At 35.0% G+C, this 19,282-nt stretch overlaps 1 protein-coding gene across 7 annotated transcripts in view; it reads right to left on the bottom strand.

Annotated features, from left to right (window-relative positions):
* LUZP2 (leucine zipper protein 2) overlaps positions 1-19,282 on the bottom strand; it is a 580,317-nt gene that overhangs the window by 317,817 nt on the left and 243,218 nt on the right. For 5 of the 7 annotated variants that reach the window (XR_013522908.1, XM_078339266.1, XM_078339267.1 and 2 more), the window contains exons 2-4: positions 9,353-9,466; positions 6,509-6,579; positions 40-121 (exon numbers count right to left, since the gene is read on the bottom strand). Coding sequence is in view for 6 of the 7 variants with exons in the window: in XM_078339266.1 (XP_078195392.1) it covers positions 40-121; positions 6,509-6,579; positions 9,353-9,466 (267 nt within the window). In the remaining variant the exon portion in view is untranslated. Of the gene's footprint in view, positions 1-39; positions 122-6,508; positions 6,580-9,352; positions 9,471-19,282 lie in introns of all 7 variants that reach the window. The other 2 variants (XM_009007842.4, XM_078339265.1) reach the window with 1 other exon arrangement.

Raw genomic sequence — 19,282 nt, 5'->3', positions numbered from 1 at the left:
AGCCCTAAAGCAAAGGGCACAAAGAAGAAACACACTTACGGTAGCCTGGTGTTTTTCTGCTTTCTCTGATGTCTCTTTAAGTTGATTTTGCAGGGCCTCCTGAAGAGACTTCATTTCTTCTCTAGTTAAGTAGAAAACAGAGCATAAGAAAGAAAATAATATAATTCCATTATTTTTTATGTACATTATAAAAGGAGGCTTTGCTGTCTACATTTAGGACATAGACAACTAGAATTGCATAAAGCCACAGTTAATCAAACAGGATATGTTTAAAGATTCTGGTAATAAAAAGCTTTCTCTCCCATGCAAACACTAAATGTAAGTTGAATGTTTTTTTAATTACCTTGCTATTATGTTTTATAAAAATACCACTGTGTGAAACATCTGTGAACTACACTATGTATTAAATCAAAGCAATATATAATTCAAGTTGAAAAGATAATTTCAACAACAGCATACTGGGGTGTGAACATACTGGTTAGAAAAAGTCACCATAGACTTGCCGATAGGATAAAATCACTGCTCCCTTCTGGTGCTTCTAATTAATTAATTCTAAAGTATTGTGCTATACATCTTTTGTAAGGCCTGAGCTCTTTTATAAAAACAGGGAAAAGGAACTTATTCTAACTCAAGACCTGTCTCATTTAATGGAGATAATAAAGAAAATGCATGCCTATGCTTATATATGCATTGTTTCTCAAGCTTAGTAGTGCATAAGGATCCTGTCTCCCTTGTTAAAAATAGTGCTATTTCCCTAAATTTGTCTTTCTTTTAAGGATTTAGGATTTATTCATTTGTAACACATCACATTATCTTTCTGTGTTGTGACTGTATTTTTTACTCAAGCTATCACCTCAAACAAATCAGATATTAGATAAAGGCTAGTGTATTTGTTTGTGTTTGTATGTGTGGTAATTTCTGACTATAGAAATTCTCTCAAAGCAAGAGCAAGAACAAAATAGAAACCTGTTTGAGTCTTACCAGCACCTAAACTAATTGAAAACATCCAATCTAGTGCCAAAAGACTAGCTCTGGATATTTGACAATGACACACCCTCTCATACTCAATTTCTTCATCCAAAAAGCAGGCACGATGGTAGAACTAATGTATAGGCTTGGGCTCATATTAAGATGACATAATGTAAGCAAAATGCTTACCACAGTGCTGGTAAAAGAATTATTTAACAAATGTTAGGTCATGGCAATAACCACTGGCACCACTCTACACCCCTACATTCAACCTCTGACCACCATGTTTTCTATACAACCACAAGCTGCTCTTCCACCCAGCAGGACTTAATGGCACTCCCAGATTAATTACTCTTGAAACTGATGTCCTAGTCCCGATTTCAAGAATGAGAAAGTCTGTCTGTTTTTTGGAATCATTTTCGACTTTGGTTGACAAATCAAAATATAGTAAGAACAAGTTGTAGAATAATTACAGTCACTTGGGTGATCCTTTTAATGTGCTTGAAGTGGATTCTAAATCACAGCTTCCACCACTGTCTCAAACTAGTTTTTTTTATCAGACTTGCTTCATATAATGAACATGTAAAATCTGGGCTTCCGTTATTACTTCTGACATTTTCCATAGAGTGTTTGTAATATAACATAATATAATACAATAAAATATAATATATATCTACATGTATTGTAGGCTTACAATGTCCAAGACACTTTTATAAGCCCCACAGCAAACTATGGCATCATATTATGATAGATAACTAATGCTTCGAGGGGTAGTGAAATGGTGTTTTAGTGTCTGTATGCTCAAACTTTAAAGATTTACTATACTATATTTATGGGGGGGGGAGGGAGGAAAAGAAGGAAAGAAAGAAGGAAGGAAGGAAGGAAAGAAGGAGCAAACTACATGTTATACCAAACACTCAAATCTTCAACGAGCACTGAGTGAAAAACAGTAAAATTATTTTTCCTACTGAAAATAAAGTTATAATAAAAAATGACAAAATAATTATTTTTAAACTTTTTGATTTAAAATTCTCATTTTTATTTTTAAAGGATATTCATAAAACACTTAACAAAAATTAAATAATAAAATATATTTTATTAAAATAACAATGAGTATATAATTTTTATATATTGATATAGATATATATATACATATAGATATATGTATGGGAATGGGTATCTATATATTTTTTCCAAATAAATCCTCCATGCTGACATCTATAGACAATCTAGGAAACAAGACTTAAAACAAATTGTAAAAGCTGGAAAAGGTAGAGAATTCTGAACATTTTCATGCCAAAGAACACTATCGGGCAGAAAGGTAAAGTCGAGTTTTTGTCTTCTATATCTCTTCATTTCCTCTTCTGCCTTCCTTCTAAGCTTATGTCTTCACATGCTCACTGCTCTAGTGTTTTAGCTAGCTATAGATTTCTGCTTCACAGATTTGCTAAGTTATCCTCCTGTGGAGATGATTCCTGACTTGCCTCTGCACCCCTTCCCAAATCAACTGAGATTGCTCAAACTATATCTACTCCTGTAGGACTATGCCTGGTACTAAACTGAAACTTTAATTCTAAAAAGTTAATGGCTCGAGTGATACCTGTGATAGCTCAAATGCTGAAATATTTTAGCGTAACATTTTGTGTTTCAAGGAATTTTAAAGGGCCATCATTTCACACGTCTTTCATCTCAAATTAGAGCTATAAAAACACCTTCACCCTAACCACTCTACAGAAAGGCATTTCTTTCTAGTGACTATCAGCTTATATTTTAATAACATCATAGATGGAGAACTCAACATTATTTTAGGCTTTTTTTCTCTTCAGTTTTCAGAGAACATTGTTGTAAAGTCCTTTAGTACACTGAGTCCAAAACTGCCTTCTGGGACTCTCTACCAACCAACCACCATAAAAAATAAAAGGTTTTATTCTCTTTTGCTCAAGGACATTTTCAGCTTTTCAGACATTCCAGGATCCTGTCCTATTCCCTATTCTTGTTGTGGTTATATATTCTCAGTCCTGACATGGTATGGTTTAAAATCTCTCCATCCTCCTGGGAACTCTCCTCTGAACATAATCTAGGCTGTGTAAATATTCCTGAAACGTGATGCTCAAGTCAACACAACTCTTATTTTCTCACTCTTGCTCTCATATAAGTGTGCACGCAAACACACACACACACACACACACACATGCACGCACACACACACCTTTCTCTCTGCTTTCTCTCCACATAGTTGTATGTGGCCACTGCATATCCCCTGAATTTACTTATAGTCTAGTTTCCGCTACACAGAAAGGCTGATTAGCGGCCTCTACGTTACAATTCCAGAGGGAACCACTAATTGATTCATTTTTGTTTTGGTGGCCACCTCTGAATCACTAGCTATGACCAGTGGTTTCAGAGTCACATAAAAGAAGCACGGCTTCTGGGATCACTAGTCCAGATGAAGCCAGATGTCAAGGATCTGAGGACAAAGGATCCAGAAAACAAGGTAATAACTGAGAGATGGGCAGTGGCCAAATGGCACCTGCAAGCATACTGCACTCTTTCAAACTCAGAGAAGATGCATAAATTTGCAATAAGTTAGTATTTTTGATAACCAAAGGTGATATTTTTCTCTTTTAATGTTTACTAATAAGTAAAATTTCAAAATGAGATACACAGCCTCTTTTACCATAATATAAACATAATTTTTATGTTTCTATTTTTAAGTAAACAGCAAAAAACTAACGCATCAAATCTTAGACCCTTTCGAGAAGTTACCTATTATTATAATTTATTGAGTCTCCCATTCTAACTTTGATTATGCATATAATACAGGTTATGCATTTTAAACAAGTTTCTAATTTTAGACAAAACTGTGAATTAGTAAAATCAAAATATTCTCCATTTCATCCTCTGGAAAGTCTTGTTCTATCATCTGGTAGTTTACGCACTTTGCCACATGTACACTTGATGATTAAAATTCTTAAACCACATGTCTACCTGATGATTAAAATTCACATTTTCCTGATTTTTGTGGTGTTTTGTGTGTCATGTGAATCAGCCATAGATACTTTAAGAAAATATCAGCAAACTAAGGGAATAGGTTTTCATTCAGATCATGCATAAGCCTGTCTCCTCATCTGTGTCCCTCCTATGGTAAAGAAAGGCTGATGTCATTGTTCTCTTACTCCAGGATCCTCACTCTTGAGATCTCCCTGTCCTTGTCTCTAAGTAGGGATTTCTCTCCCTGGTCTACATTTTTCTTTCTGCCCTGAATGGGTTTGACATAATAATTTCCCTAAAAGCCAGGATATAATAATTCCCCTAAAAGATTTCTTTAATTACATTAGTTTTTATGGAACTACCTAAAAGGAGTTTTCTATTATCACTGAAGCCCAGACTCGGCCATCCTTTGGCCATTTTTATTTTCGTCTTTACATACAGATTTATTTTCTAATCTTCCCGAACTCATTATGTCTTCCTCAGTCTCTCACTCGGTGCTACAAATGTATTGTGCAGAAATCAATTTTTGCTTTTATATTTTTGTTTATTCTCCATTCCTAACCGAAAAACTCTACAAAAATAATCATTTTCAGCATCTCTTGGTCTCTTTTAATGGGTTATTTTTTGATTTTATTTTTTCAAGACTATAGTATATTAAGTATAGCCATCACATTGTACAACAGATCTCTCAAACTCATTTCTCTTATCCAACTGAAATTTAGTATTCTCTAGCCAATATCTCACCACGAACACTCTCCCCAACCACCTCTGACCCTGGTAACCACCACTCTACTCTCCACTTCTTGGACATCAACTTTCTTTTTTTTTTTTTTTTTGAGACGGAGTTTCGCTCTGTTACCCAGGCTGGAGTGCAATGGTGCGATCTCGGCTCACCGCAACCTCCACCTCCTGAGTTCAGGCAATTCTCCTGCATCAGCCTCCCGAGTAGCTGGGATTACAGGCGTGTGCCACTATGCCCAGCTAATTTTTTTTGTATTTTCAGTAGAGACGGGGTTTCACCATGTTGACTAGGATGGTCTCGATCTCTTGACCTCGTGATCCACCCGCCTCGGCCTCCCAAAGTGCTGGGATTACAGGCATGAGCCACCGCGCCTGGCCTGACATCAACTTTTTAAAACTCCAAATAGGAGTGAGATTACAAGGTATTTGTCTTTCTGTGCCTGGATTATTTAGCATAACATATGTCCTCCAGCTTCATCCATGTTGTTACAAATGACAAAATTTTCTATTTTCCAACTGAATAATGTTCTATTCTTTCTATTCAAATTGTTGCTTATGTCCTCTATCACTACTTCACAGAGTCACAAATACTTGTGTAATATTGAGCATGGTGTTTTAAGAGATGATTTATTTCAAACCAATAAAATCATTTAAATAATACGGTTTTGGAAACATGTTTGGATTGCTTTTTTCAAGTTTTTCTTAATACTAGACTTTGAAAATAATTTTATATTCAATAAATAATAAACATTTCACTATAAATAATAAGAAGAGTCAATGTAAGACACTTGATTTTATATTTTTTAATAGATGTCATCGGCTCAATCCAAATGCATGTCAATAATAAGAGTTCTGAATTAAGAACCAAGGTCAGTGGAGGATATATAGACTGATGAGGAGGGACTTAGGGTCTACTCTACATGCTACCTTGTGTGTAAACTTTTAAATAGCTTTTTGCCTTGTAATCAGTGAGCCAAAGTGGAAAGGTGGGGCTATGGGGTAAGACACAGCAGATTTTAAATCTAAACTCCAATTAACACGATTTTCAGCAATTCCACTAAGCACTTTGAGCAACTATTTGCCATCTATAAAGTGGGTATAATATCTACTTCAAATGGTAGTTGTGAAGATCAAACAAGAAAATGTATACAAGTCAACTAGAAGAGCTCCCAGTAAGTGCATAGCAGACGTGAGCTTGTTTCTATATTAAAATACTTGTTTTCCGTTTTCATTTTTGTGGCTTGGAAAAGCAATTTAAAAATCATATGGCTTTTTTATAATTTATGCAAATATATTTTATAATATACTTTCTTCAAAAATAAACAAACCAATACTAACAGTATTGTACTGATTCCACTTGTATTGTTAATAAGATTATTTCATTCCTTACCACCTCATTACTATTACCACAATCAAATTTTGATTTTATTAAACATGGTCCATCTAGGGCAATAATATCAAATCTGTCAATTGATTGGTGGACTTACAAGTGTCCATCTTACTAACTAAGAAAAGTATAATGGCTCCCTAACATTCAAATTGTGATTTGCAGACAAAAAAAAAATCACCATCACCATCAACAAGGAACTTGTTAGAAATACAGAATCTCAAGTGCACCCCAGTTCTACTGTGTAAGAATCTGCATTTGACCAAGATTCCCAAGTGAATCCCATGTACATTTAAGTATAAGTGAAAAGATAATTATTGTTTTGCCCTTAGAATCAACAACTTCTGTGAAGTTTCTGAATGTTGCTTGACACTATGGCAAAAAGAACTAAGAAAAATCAAGAGAAAAGAACACTCTTACCTTTGTTTCTGTCCTAATTCCAGAAGTTTCTGAACATCAATTTTCGCAGACTGCTCATCGTTTTTTAAGGACTGATAAGAAAAGTAGAAAAAGGAAGTTTATTCAGTTGAGAAATTGAGGCTCACTTTAACTTTCATTCTAGAGTACTAGATAGGACTGCACATATGCCCTGGAACAAGAATTAAAAATGAGTCCATGATGGTCCTCACGGCTTTAAGGATATCTACAGAAATTTATGATACCAATGACACAGTGGTGAAAGGAATTGAGCAGTCTTGGCTTTTAGAGGTTCAATGGAGAAGAAACTACTCTCCAAATATCTAGGCCTTTTTATAAGTGAATACAAAACATATCATCTATTCATTTTTTGAAGTTTTACTGTGTTCTCTGTAGGCATGTTAAACCAGTTCTGGCACAGCCTCTACAAATAAATACTAGGGAACATAGCAAACGTCCCTGCATATGCCAGGAAAAAAACACAATTCAAGATTAAAACAGTCAAAGGGCATGCACCTGTTATGTTTTTTGATTTCTTATTTATGAGTAATGCATTAAGACATATAAAAATCAGGGTCATGTAAAATTGTAACTGGTGTCTATGGACAGAATATTAACAAAAATTATGTATATTACTTCAGTCATTAGTGTTTATAAACTCTGACAAATTCAGAATTCAGAGACTCTGAGTTATAGCAGAAAAGGTCTCTGAGCTTTTTCTTGTAAGAGAATCTATCCCATTAAATCTTCTATAGTAACTTTCTTGTTTATATTCAGTAAACTAATTAATAGGGTAACCTGTCATTCTTGGCATTAACAGTTGAAACTAAGAGGCAATAATATTGTTTGCAAAAGAATAATTGTGACTGGTAGAGAATTGACAATAGCATAAAGGGCAAACACTTTGTTGACTTAATATTTATTTAACAAATATCTATTTTGCATCATAGAAAGACCTATGCAAAGTCAGGGTGCCTATCTTCACACATTTTTTAATCTAATGTTGAAAACCCACAATTTTAATATAGTATGATAAGTATTATAATAGGGATGTAGTGGGATGAACTTCATTAGACAACCCTCTTCTCTATTATAACTGGCTGAGGTTATCATTGGGAAGCAACCAATAAACAGTGTTCATTTACATGAAATAGTGGCTTCACATACATACAAGGAAAGCAAAAAGAAGAATTAAAATTGAAAAAATCATTCATAGGATTTACAGATCAAAGTGTATCATGGTCTTGTGACCTGGCACAAGTCACAAAATCAGCCTTGCACAATAGCTGCCAAAAAAATAAATAAATAAGCAAAAGGCATTTTAAGAACTCTAATGACACTCCATAAACTGTATATTTGTATTAAGCAACTTTCTAGACTGTAATGAGATATCTTGACTTTGGCTGCTGGTATAGAAAGACTGAGTATTCTGTGAATATTGTAAATACTGACCACTTCTGGGCCTTTCACCATACACTTTCAATGTTCTCAGTGTGTCGAGTGTTCCATGCCTCTGAGAAGGTGCAGGTTTCTTGGTACTCTTCCCAGTCTTATTCACTTGGTGGATTTCCACTTAGCCACAGCTCAGGCGTTTGTTTCACCAGAAATCAATCTACACTTCTTTTCATCCTTGTGTTTCCCTAATGCTCTGCGCATGCTTTTATCATAACACTATGATTCCTACACTGTTATCATCCTGCTACCATCTCTGTGCCCTACTGGGTTGTGTATGATTTTTTTGTTGTTGTTCTTGTTTCCATCTTCTCCACATGCAACACATCTTCTGGAACAAGAGCTTAGATGTTGACTTTAAATACTAGTTCTGTCCCTTAACTATCGGCATTATCGGCATGCTCTTAGGTTCTTAACCTTTCTCTAATTCTGTTTTTTCACCTATAAAATATGACTAATAGTCTTCATGTGAAAATTAAATAAAAATTGTAGAAAGAGTATCTAGCACTTGACCCTGATGATGTTCAATAAGTCTCGGTGGTTACTAAGACCACCACCACTGTCATCGTCATTATCATTATTATCATCTTAATGCGACTAGAAAGCTAAGGAGGAGAGTGTGGACAGAAGTAACTCTATCTGGTTTAAAAACATGGTTCAGGTCAGTATCTAACAGTCTCTGGAGCCAGATTATCTACATGCAAACTCTGGCTTCTCTTGTAACATTCAAAAATAACATACCTTTTCTAAACATTATCTCTCGTGTGTAACAAGGGATATTACAATAGGATCTACCTCATAGATAAAGGAATTAAACCATATAAAACATCAAAGCTTTCAGCATACAGAAGATAAAAAATGCAATGTTTATTCAAATATTACAATTTATTATCAAATGTTTATGAAACTATTTTTATCCTATATAGATATTTTTAAGATTTCAGTATGTTAAGACATTTTTGCAGATGCCACTTGCTTTTTTAAGGTATTTACCTATGTTGTAATGTGGTTTATTAAAGAATCTTCAGAGTTATCTTATGGGGAACTTAAAATTCTCTTCTAGATATCATTCCTGTATTCATTTAACTCTTGATCATAATTACTTTGTTATTTTGTAATATGAAAAACACAGGGGTCAAACTGCTCGTAGAAGCTTGAGGAATCGATGGGTCTTCCAAATGGAAAATGTTCTCATTTCTGTATTTGTAAACCACAGATTCCTAAACAATATTTCAAATGACACTTCCATTTAAAGTGCATATAATAGTAAGTAATAACTACCATGGTCAAGCCCAGAAACATATTAAAAACTGTTTAAAAATGCATGTTAATCCACTCAGACAAATTAGATGACTGCTCATCATTTACTGCTAGGAAAATGAATTTTCATCTCACCTGAAGATTGACTTTAATTCCATCAAGTTCTCTTGATGTCTTTGTCAGCTGACGAAGAATGGTGCTTCGTTCCTTAAAGACTTCTTTTAGCTGCTTTTCTAGCTCTTCATAGTCCTGTCTAACACAGAAAGAACAGGCATGAGAGCCTCCCAAATGGCTCCACTTGGCATCAGTCATAATCAGTAACACTCATGGTTTTAGTGAGTGTTTAGTGAAAGCCAGAGAAATTAAAACCTCTTTACTAAGATGGCTTTGTTGTCATGATTTCATGTAAAAGGGGAAAATTGAAAACCCAAACAGTTTTATGACAAAAGTTTCATTTTCCAGTGAGGACTATCTATGCTCTAGAGAGGTTCCAGGACAATATTGTACCTCTTCTGTATGTATAATATTGTTTATCAGGTACCTCCTTAAAATAGTTTTCTTGATACCATGCTTTTCCCCTCAGGTCCTTAACATTTTACAGCAGGAAGTATATTTTGGAAGAATATATCTAAGGGTCTGACATTGGGGGAACAAACTTTGGGGTAGAGCCAGAACATAAAGTGGGAGGCTTGCTTCTTCCCTGGTTTATATAGAAGGCAGCCCACTGAAAAGACACCTTCCAAACTTGGCTAAAAATTTCTGTTGCTATTAAAGAGGTATTGATAGAAGCAAAATCTCTATGATAATCAGTGAAAAATACAGGAATTACAGTGAATTTTGAACAAACTTGTTAATAAGCACCATGAAAGAAATACTTCATTATCTGTATCACACGTATACACATCCTTTTTTTCCCTATTTTTCCCATATGATCTTCTCAAGAAGTTGAGAAATACATTATTAAGTTACAACCCTACAGACCTTATTAAAAAAAAAAGAAAAAGAAAATAGTGTGTGTGTGTGCACCTTTGTGTATATGTGTGTTTGGCAAGTGGGAGGTGGCTGGTTGGGAAGCAGGATGAGGAAATCGACAATTGCCAGGGCAGGCTAAAACTGTAACTGATTGGGGAAGTTGAATTAAAATGATTAATTGGAGCACACAGGAGAGCTGCTAATCCAATAAAGCCTTCCTGGAAAAAAATATAAAATATATAAGAGATGCTTTGAAAGAGAAATAGAAATTAGTCACATGAAAAAGGAAAACGTGTAGATACTGATATAGTTTGACCCTAACCTCATCTTGAATTGTAGCTCCCATTGTTTCCACGTGTTATGGGCGTGTACTGGTGGGCGATAATTGAATTCTGGGGGTGGTTTCCCCCATACTGTTATCATGGTAGTGAATAAGTGTCATGAGATCTGATGATTTTATAAAGGGTTTTCCCTTTGGCTGGGCTCTCATTCTCTCCTTCCTAGGCATGTAAGACATGCCTTTCCGCCGGGCGCGGTGGCTCAAGCCTGTAACCCCAGCACTTTGGGAGGCCGAGGCAGGTGGATCATGAGGTCAACAGATCGAGACCATCCTGGTCAACATGGTAAAACCCCATCTCTACTAAAAATCAAAAAATTAGCTGGGCATGGTAGCGCGTGCCTGTAAGCCCAGCTACTCAGGAGGTTGAGGCGGGAGAAAAGACATGCCTTTCATCTTCTACGATGATTGTGAGGTCTCCCCAGCCATGTAAAACTGTGAATCCATTAAACCTCTTTTTCTTTATCAATGACCCAGTCTGGGGTATACCTTTATCAGCAGCGTGAAACGAACTCATACAGATACTAATGGAAATAAATGTTGAATTTTTCAAAAAGTGAATAAATGTCAAAAGGTTTGGAATTCTAACTGAGGAGTTGGAGATTTGCTGCTGAAATGAGTATGTGGACAGCGTGGGAAAAGGATGCAAGCCTGTTAAGTCATGATTAGGAGTTTGGGCATTATTTTGAGGACAAATGAAAGTAAATGAGAGGTTTTAAGCAGTAAATGACAAGGTCGGGTTTATGTTTTGAAAAATTTTCCTGGCTAAAAACTCAGGAGTGAATTGGAGGAGGGAAAAAGCAAGTAAACAGGTGACTGCTAAGAAAGTTACCATTGCAATAATCCAGACAAAAGATTATAATGGCCTAACTAGAGCAGAAGCAGGGTGAACAGGGAAACTTGGATTGATTTCAGCAAAACATACAAAATGGAATTAATAATATATGTATCTCTGTGTGTGTGTGTGTGTGTGTGTGTGTGCACGTACGCGCATGTTTGCATTTAATTCTTTTGCCTGCATGTTGTGGACTAAGGGTGGTAAGGAGCTATTTAGTAATGATGCCATGTTTCTGGCTTAGGCAACTTTTGGATGCAGCCCTTCACTGAGAGGGATGTCAGGAAGAATTTTGTTTTAGTGAAAGAGGGGTTGACAAGTTCAATTGTAAAATTGTAGGAAAATGGCTCAAACTCTTCTCAGCAAAGCTGAGAATCTATAAAATGTAACATTGAAATTACCCACATTTTTATGTGTTAAATGGAGTAATTTATGTAAAACATTGAAGCCATAATGGGTAATTAATTGAAAATACATACATATATAATTTCTATTACTGTGAAATATGAAGAATTTATAGTTATTCCGCAGAAATAGAAAGGAGCTAGGTCTCCTAATGGCCTTAGTGATGATTAATAAATGCTTCTCATCTGGAATAGACTTCTATTACAATTCTTTGGGTTTTTTCTCATTTGCTAAATGTAGGTCTCCAGGACTCTTCACATTCTTCTCATTAAAAGGAAATTGAAATGGCCCATTGCTAAACGCCACAATATTTCTCACTGGCCTTGTAAATTTCACTGATGAATAGTAATCAACCAGTAATCAGACAATTATAAATGGCCCAGCTTTCTATTCAGCCTCACTGGCAAAGTTAGATAATAAATGACAAGGCACATTTTTGTTTTCTTCCAATTTTATAACCTTAACTTTATGCCCCAGTTTGTTTCTTCTGAGCAATAAACACATCTCCAAAATCATCTTAAGTGACCATAATACATCATTATAGTAGATTATATGTATTGACAGCATGTTATGTGCAAGATGGTGTTATACATGTCATTTCATTTACTCTTTAGAACAAATTCATGAGTAAAGGACTATTTTTAACCTTATTTTACAGGTAAAGAACTTGAGTCACAAGGGTAGTAAATAACTTGTAAGGACATACTATTAAGAAAGGAGTATATCAGTCAATGTCCAAAGTCTAATATCTTAACAACTATTTTGAAAAAAACATAGTGACTTGGCCATGAGTTTATCAGTTAAATGTTCACTGCGTCCTTCAAGAACTTATATTACATCCTTCTTCTCTATTCCACATGTAAGTTTTTAATGTTGACTTTATTTAGTGTATTTATTTTTTATTAAATTATAAGTAGCATTTCCTTTTTTATAATATATAACATCTTTTAATTCCTTCTTTATATTTGATTTTCAAATGATGTTACAAGGAAAAAAGAACCAATGTAAATCACTCTATTTTCTGGTAAATACGTTGGGAACCATGAAGAGGATATAATTTATCAGGAAAATATTGGCAGAATTGTTAATTCACAGCACCACTTTAGATTCAAACATTTAAGGTCCTTATATAAGAGGAAATCAATCACATTGTAGAAGTAACCATACTGGAAGTATTGGCTAACATTTTACTAGATTTTCTTGCATTTACCAATGATTGCATATTTATCTTCTAATAATTTTTTCTTACTACGTGAAAAGCAAATCTGACCCTCCTGTACTCAGGTTGTGTAACTGGCTTTATGTGTCTTACAGCACTTTCCATGTATATATTTGTTACTGCCCATTTTGGTTGTACTTGAATATATTTTTGCCACTGAGAATTTATGGTGTTTCCAATTTTTCTTTCTCTCTTAAAAAGTAATAAGTATATATATGTGGTCACAGATAGAATTCCCTGAGTAGTTCTGTGATACATGTTTCAAAAAGTGTAAATATTGCACTAGAAGTTAACACGTTAATTTGAGGGGGAGGGGTGGGAGGTCTGGCTTCAGTGCCTGTATCTTGTATTTATTTTTTTATATTTTTAATTTTTTTGTGAGTATTTAGTAGGTGCATGTATTTATGGGGTACATGAGATATTTTGTGTTCGTTTTAATATGTGCTGGTAAATTGCCTGTCAGCTATTCTAGCCTATAATTCTATTAGTATGTTCTGATGTTCTTCACACATTCGCCTAGACATTGTATTCTCTCCCTTTCTCTTAAAAGGACATTTGCTAATGGCATGAGTGAAAAATGATACCTTTTTTTCAGATATAATTTGTATTTACTTTATTAGAGACATATTATATTTTCATAATGCTACTGCTTGTATTTCTTCCTCTATGAATTATGTTTTGCCCATTTAAATTTTGAGTTGGTCTTTCCTTATTAGTTTTCTAGGGCTTTCATAACAAAGTAACTAAGACTGGGTAGCTCAAACAATAGATATTTGGTCTCACAATTCTGGAGCTAGAAATCCAAAATCAAGTTGTTGGTAGGGCTGCTTTCTTGTGAGGGCTGTGAGAGAAGGATCTGTCTCAGGCCTCTCTCATTAGCCTGCAGAAGGCTGTCTTTTCCTTATGTCTCTTCACATCATCTTCCTTCCATATGTATCTCTGCATCTAAATTCCCCCTTTACATAAGAACAGTAGTCATATCGGTTTAGAGTCTGCCCTCATGACCTTATTTTAACTTTATTACCTCTGCAGAACCTATCTCCAAATGAAGTTACATTGAAGACACTAGAGATTAGGACTTCAACACATGAATTTCGGGGCGTATATCCCAGCCCATTACATTTATGTAATTTATTTGGAAGACACTTATCCACTATGCATTTTAGTTCATTGTCATTATGTGAAATTTTTTTCATACCTCTTGTGGGTATTTACATTTATCCCTCTCCAATTTCTCATAAATAATTTATATAGATATATCATTTTTCTTCATGGTATCTGAATTATTAAACAGGTTTCTCTAACCATTGTTATTTAAAAGTTTCTGTACACTTATAAAAATGTATCCATTGTTAATTATTATTAAACTACCCAGTTGATTTTTTTTATCTACATATATACATATATACAAATATATATGTATAGTGGCCGGGTACAATGACTCATACCTGTAATCCCAGCACTTTGGGAGGCTGAGACGGGCAGATTACGAGGTCAGGAGATTGAGACTATCCTGGCTAACACAGTAAAACCCTGTCTCTACTAAAAATACAAAAAACAATTAGCTGGGTGTGGTGGCACATGCCTATAATCCTAGCTACTCTGGAGGCTGAGGCAGGAGAATTGCTTGAACATAGGAGGCAGAGGTTGCAGTGAGCCAACATCACGCCACGGCACTCCAGCCTAGGTGACAGAGCGAGACTCCCTCTCAGAAAAACAACAAATTATACATATACATATACATATACATATACATATACATATACATATACATATACATATACATATACATATGTGTACAGTAAGAGGGAGGACTATAACTTAAATATGGATAGCTAGAGTTGTCCTAACATGATTGGATACAATACTTCCCCTGCTGATTTTAAAATAAAGTGGCACTTTTTCATTTAACAAGTTATTTTTACTAAATGTTTTTAAATCCTTTATTCGGATTTATTGATAATTTGCTGTCTTCATGACATATGATTTGATTATTAAAACTGTGTACATTTTGATATGTCTTAAATTTATCCCCCCTATTGTTTTTGTTCATAGCTTCACTAGCAAATGTTCTCTTTTGTGTCTTCTGAATGAATTTTAGAATGAGCATGTCAATTTTCCGAAAATTCCTGGAGGGAATTTAATTGAAATTGCCTTCACATTATAATGATATGTAGGGAAATAGATAACAATCACACATCTTTCCATCCAGAAACATACTCTCATTTATTATGCCAGTACTTTTTATAATTCAGAAATTCTTTTTTTTAAATAATTTTATTACACTCTAGATTCTGGAGTACATGTGCAGATCATGCAGAATTATTGCATAGGTACACACATGGCAATGTGGTTTGCTGCCTCCATCCCCCATCACCTACATCTGGCATTTCTCCCAATGTTATCCCTCCCTGACCTCCCCATCTCCTACTGTCTCTCCCTTGCCCCCATTGAAAGACCCCAGTGTGTGATGCTCCCCTCCCTGTGTCCATGTGTTCTCATTGTTCAACACCCACCTATGAGTGAGAACATGCGGTGTTTGGTTTTCTGTTCTTGTGTCAGTTTGCTGAAAATAATGGTTTCCAGATGCATCCACATACAAAGGACATGAACTCATCATTTTTTTAATGGCTGCATAGTATTCCATGGTGTATATTTGCCACATTTTCCTCATCTAGTCAATTGTCGATGGGCATTTGGGTTGGTTCCAGGTCTTTGCTATTGTAAACAGTGCCGCTATGAACATATGTGTGCAAGTTTCTTTATAATAGAATGATTGATAATCCTCAGATATATACTTAGTAATGGGATTGCTGGGTCAAATGGAATTTCTATTTCTAGATCCTTGAGGAAGTGCCACACTGTCTTCCACAATGGTTGTACTAGTTTACACTCCCACCAAAGAGTGTAAAAGTGTAGAAATTCTTTACCTTTACTCATTTTTTGCTAGACTTATTGCTATCATTGTGGATGGGTTTCTCCATCTAATTATCTATGTAGCTATTGCTAGTAATTCTTAAAGTTACTGTCTTTAAGTCAATCTTGATTCCAGATACCTCATTAAATATCTTTATTAGTTGTCATAGTTATTCTGCTTGCTTTTAAAGTGGCAGCAATAACTTCTTTGAATTTACCAATCATCTCTTTTTCTAATAGCTATAATTTTATTGCTTTTTGTTTACTATTAATATTGCTTAAGACATCCAAAAGGATATCAAACAGAAGAAGTGACAGAATACCTTCTATCTTGTCCTCAACTTTAATTAATTAATTAGTTAATTGATATTTTGAGACAGAGTCTGGCTCTGTCACCCAGGCTGGAGTACAGTGGCATGATTTTGGCCCACTGCAACCTGTGCCTCTTGGGCTCAAACCATCCTCCCACCTCAGCCTCCTGAGTAGCTAGGACTACAGACACACACCACCACTGGCAGCTAATTTTTGTCTATTCTTGATAGAGATGGGGTTTCGCCTATTACCCAGGCTGATCTCAAACTCCTGAGCTCAATTCATCTGCCTGCCTTGGCCTCCCAAAATGCTGGAATCACAGGTGAGCGCCACCATGCCTGGCTTGTCCTTGACTTTGACATAAAAAGATTATGCTTCATCATTGAGTACAATATTTGTTGTAATTTTAAAGTGATACTATTCTTCTTAGTCCATTGTTTTCATATATAAATTTTATTAAGATACAACACTCATGCAGAAAAACAAAAATCCCAAAGACACACTTGAAGTATTGCAAACCAAAGGTATCAGAAATTTAAGAGAGAGAAAACTAACTTTAGAAGCTTTTCTTTGACTGCACCCATTCATTACCTATACCCTCCTCCCAAAATATAACCAATATTCAGATTTCTATTACTTACAATTGTTTGCTTATGTTTGAAATTTATATACTCATAAATGATACACATCAAATGTCTGTTCGATTGTTTAAATGATATCTAAGTTTGTAAAAATTTTTCATATTTTATAAAAGGTTAATTTTTATTTCTTATTTATTTATTTTTCAGAGATAGGGCTAGAGTACAATGGTGTAATCATAGCCTTGAACTCCTGAGCTCAAGCCATCCTCTCACCTCAACCTCCTGAGTAGCAGGGACTATAGGCCCATATCACCACACTCGGTGAATTTTTTTAAATTGTTTGTAGAGATGGGGTCTCATAATGTTTCCCAGCAGGGTCTTGAACTCTGGGCCTCAAACAATTCTCCTGCCTCAGCCCCCACAAAGTGCTGGGATTATAGGTATGGGCCACCATGTCCAGCCAGTTTATTAATTTTTAACACTGCATAGTATAGTGATGAATAACTGTACAGCAAGCTGTCTTTTCTAGTGTTGATAGACACTTGTGTCTTTTTCCAGTTTTTTACTACTATAAGTAATGCTGCAATGAATATTTCATATGCTTTGTGGTTAACATATAAACACATTTATGCTGGGCATATATCTAAGAATGGAATTGCTGCATCATAGAGCATGCACATGCTCTACTTTAGCAAAGAACAGCCAAAAAATTTTCCAAATAAGTTGCAGAGTAGGAGAGGTAGAGAATTGCAGTTGCTTCATATTCTTATCCACACTGGGGTTATTAGTATTTGTTTTTAATTCAGTAACTTTAGTAGTGGTATAAGCATCTCATTTTAGCTATAATTTGAATTTTCCTGGTTGGTGACTCATAAAGGTAGCATGTTACTAAAGGTGATATTTATATATCCTTTATGAAATGCTTGTTCATGACTTATGCCCCCTTTTTTATTAGTCTTCCCATTGCTTATTATTGATTTATGGGAGGTATTTATACATTCCACACATGAGCCCTTTTATGATAAATGTATTGAAATGTAATTTCCTATTTCTCTGCTTAAAATTTCAATCTCTCCCTCTCTTTTCTTTCTTTTTTTTTTTAAGATGGGGTCTCACTGCATTGCCCAGGCTGGAGTGCAGTGGCATGATATCAGCTCACCACAACCTCCACATCCTGGGTTCAAGCAATTTTCCAGCCTCAGTCTTGCAAGTAGTTGGGATTTCAGGTGTGCACCCCTATGCCCAACTAATTTTTGTATTTTTAGTAGAGATGGGGTTTCACCATGTTGGCCAGGCTAGTCTAGAACTCCTGACCTCAACTGATCTGCCCACCTTGGCCTCCCAAAATTCTGGGATTACAAGCATGAGCCACTGTGCCTGGCCCTGAATTTTCAATCTCTTAATGGTATCTTTTAACAAAGAGTTGTTGATAATACAAATATTGATACGGTTTGGCTGTGTCCCCTCCCAAATCTCATCTTGAATTGTAATTCCCATGTTTCCCACATGGCGTGAGAGGAATGGGGTGGGATGTGGTTGAATTATGGAGGCAGGTTTTTCCCATGCTGTTCTCATGATAGTGACTGGGTCTCATGAGATCTGATGGATCTCTCTCTTTGCCTGCTGCCTTCCACGTAAGACATGACTTGCTCCTCCTTGCCTTCCACAATGATTGTGAGGCCTCCCCAGCCCAGGGAACTGTAAGTCCACTAAACACTTTTTCCTGAATAAATTACACAGTCTGGGGTATCTCTTTATCAGTGGCATGAAAATGGACTAACACAAATGTAGACCAAATTAATATTTATATCAGGATTTGTCCTTTTTAGGCCTAATTTAAGAAATGTAAGTTGGCTTACTATATTTTCTAGGAGCCTATGTATTGAGTAATTAGTTAATTTACTTATTTCACTTTTCACATTTTAGATCTGCAAACAACCTGGAATTGTTTTTTTCTGTATTGCATGGGAACGTATAATTAAATCCCAATATTTTGCAGTGCCAATTTTTATAAATAAATTTTCTAAATAAAAAGATGTCTGTTTCTGTATTATTTAATTGATCAAATTGATCTATTTATTTAGCCTTTTGTTACTGTTGCTGTTTATTTATTTCAGCTTTATAAAACTATATAGATATCCAACAGTCTAAAATTTTGAATTTTGTTATTTCTTCAAGATTTTCTTGCCTATTCATGGTTGAATGCATTTCCATATACATTCTAGAACTGGTTTGTCAATTTCAACAATATAAAATCTTGTTTGGTTTTTAGGTGACTACATTGACATTTTTAAAATGTGGAGTTTTCTGCTTCATAAACATTCTATATTCTATAATTTATTTAGAGATTGTAACATTTTGTCTTAATAGTATTGTACAGTTTTCAGTGCACAATCCCTTTGTGTATTACTTACATTTGTGTATCACTTATATTTAGAATCTTTTGAATTTTCTATATACACAATTATTCTTTCTGCAAGAATGAAAG

The sequence above is a fragment of the Callithrix jacchus genome, chromosome 10 (genome assembly GCF_049354715.1).
Source record: "Callithrix jacchus isolate 240 chromosome 10, calJac240_pri, whole genome shotgun sequence".
NCBI classification, from domain to species: Eukaryota; Metazoa; Chordata; class Mammalia; order Primates; family Cebidae; genus Callithrix; species Callithrix jacchus.
This window is presented reverse-complemented; position numbering and strand designations above follow the sequence as displayed.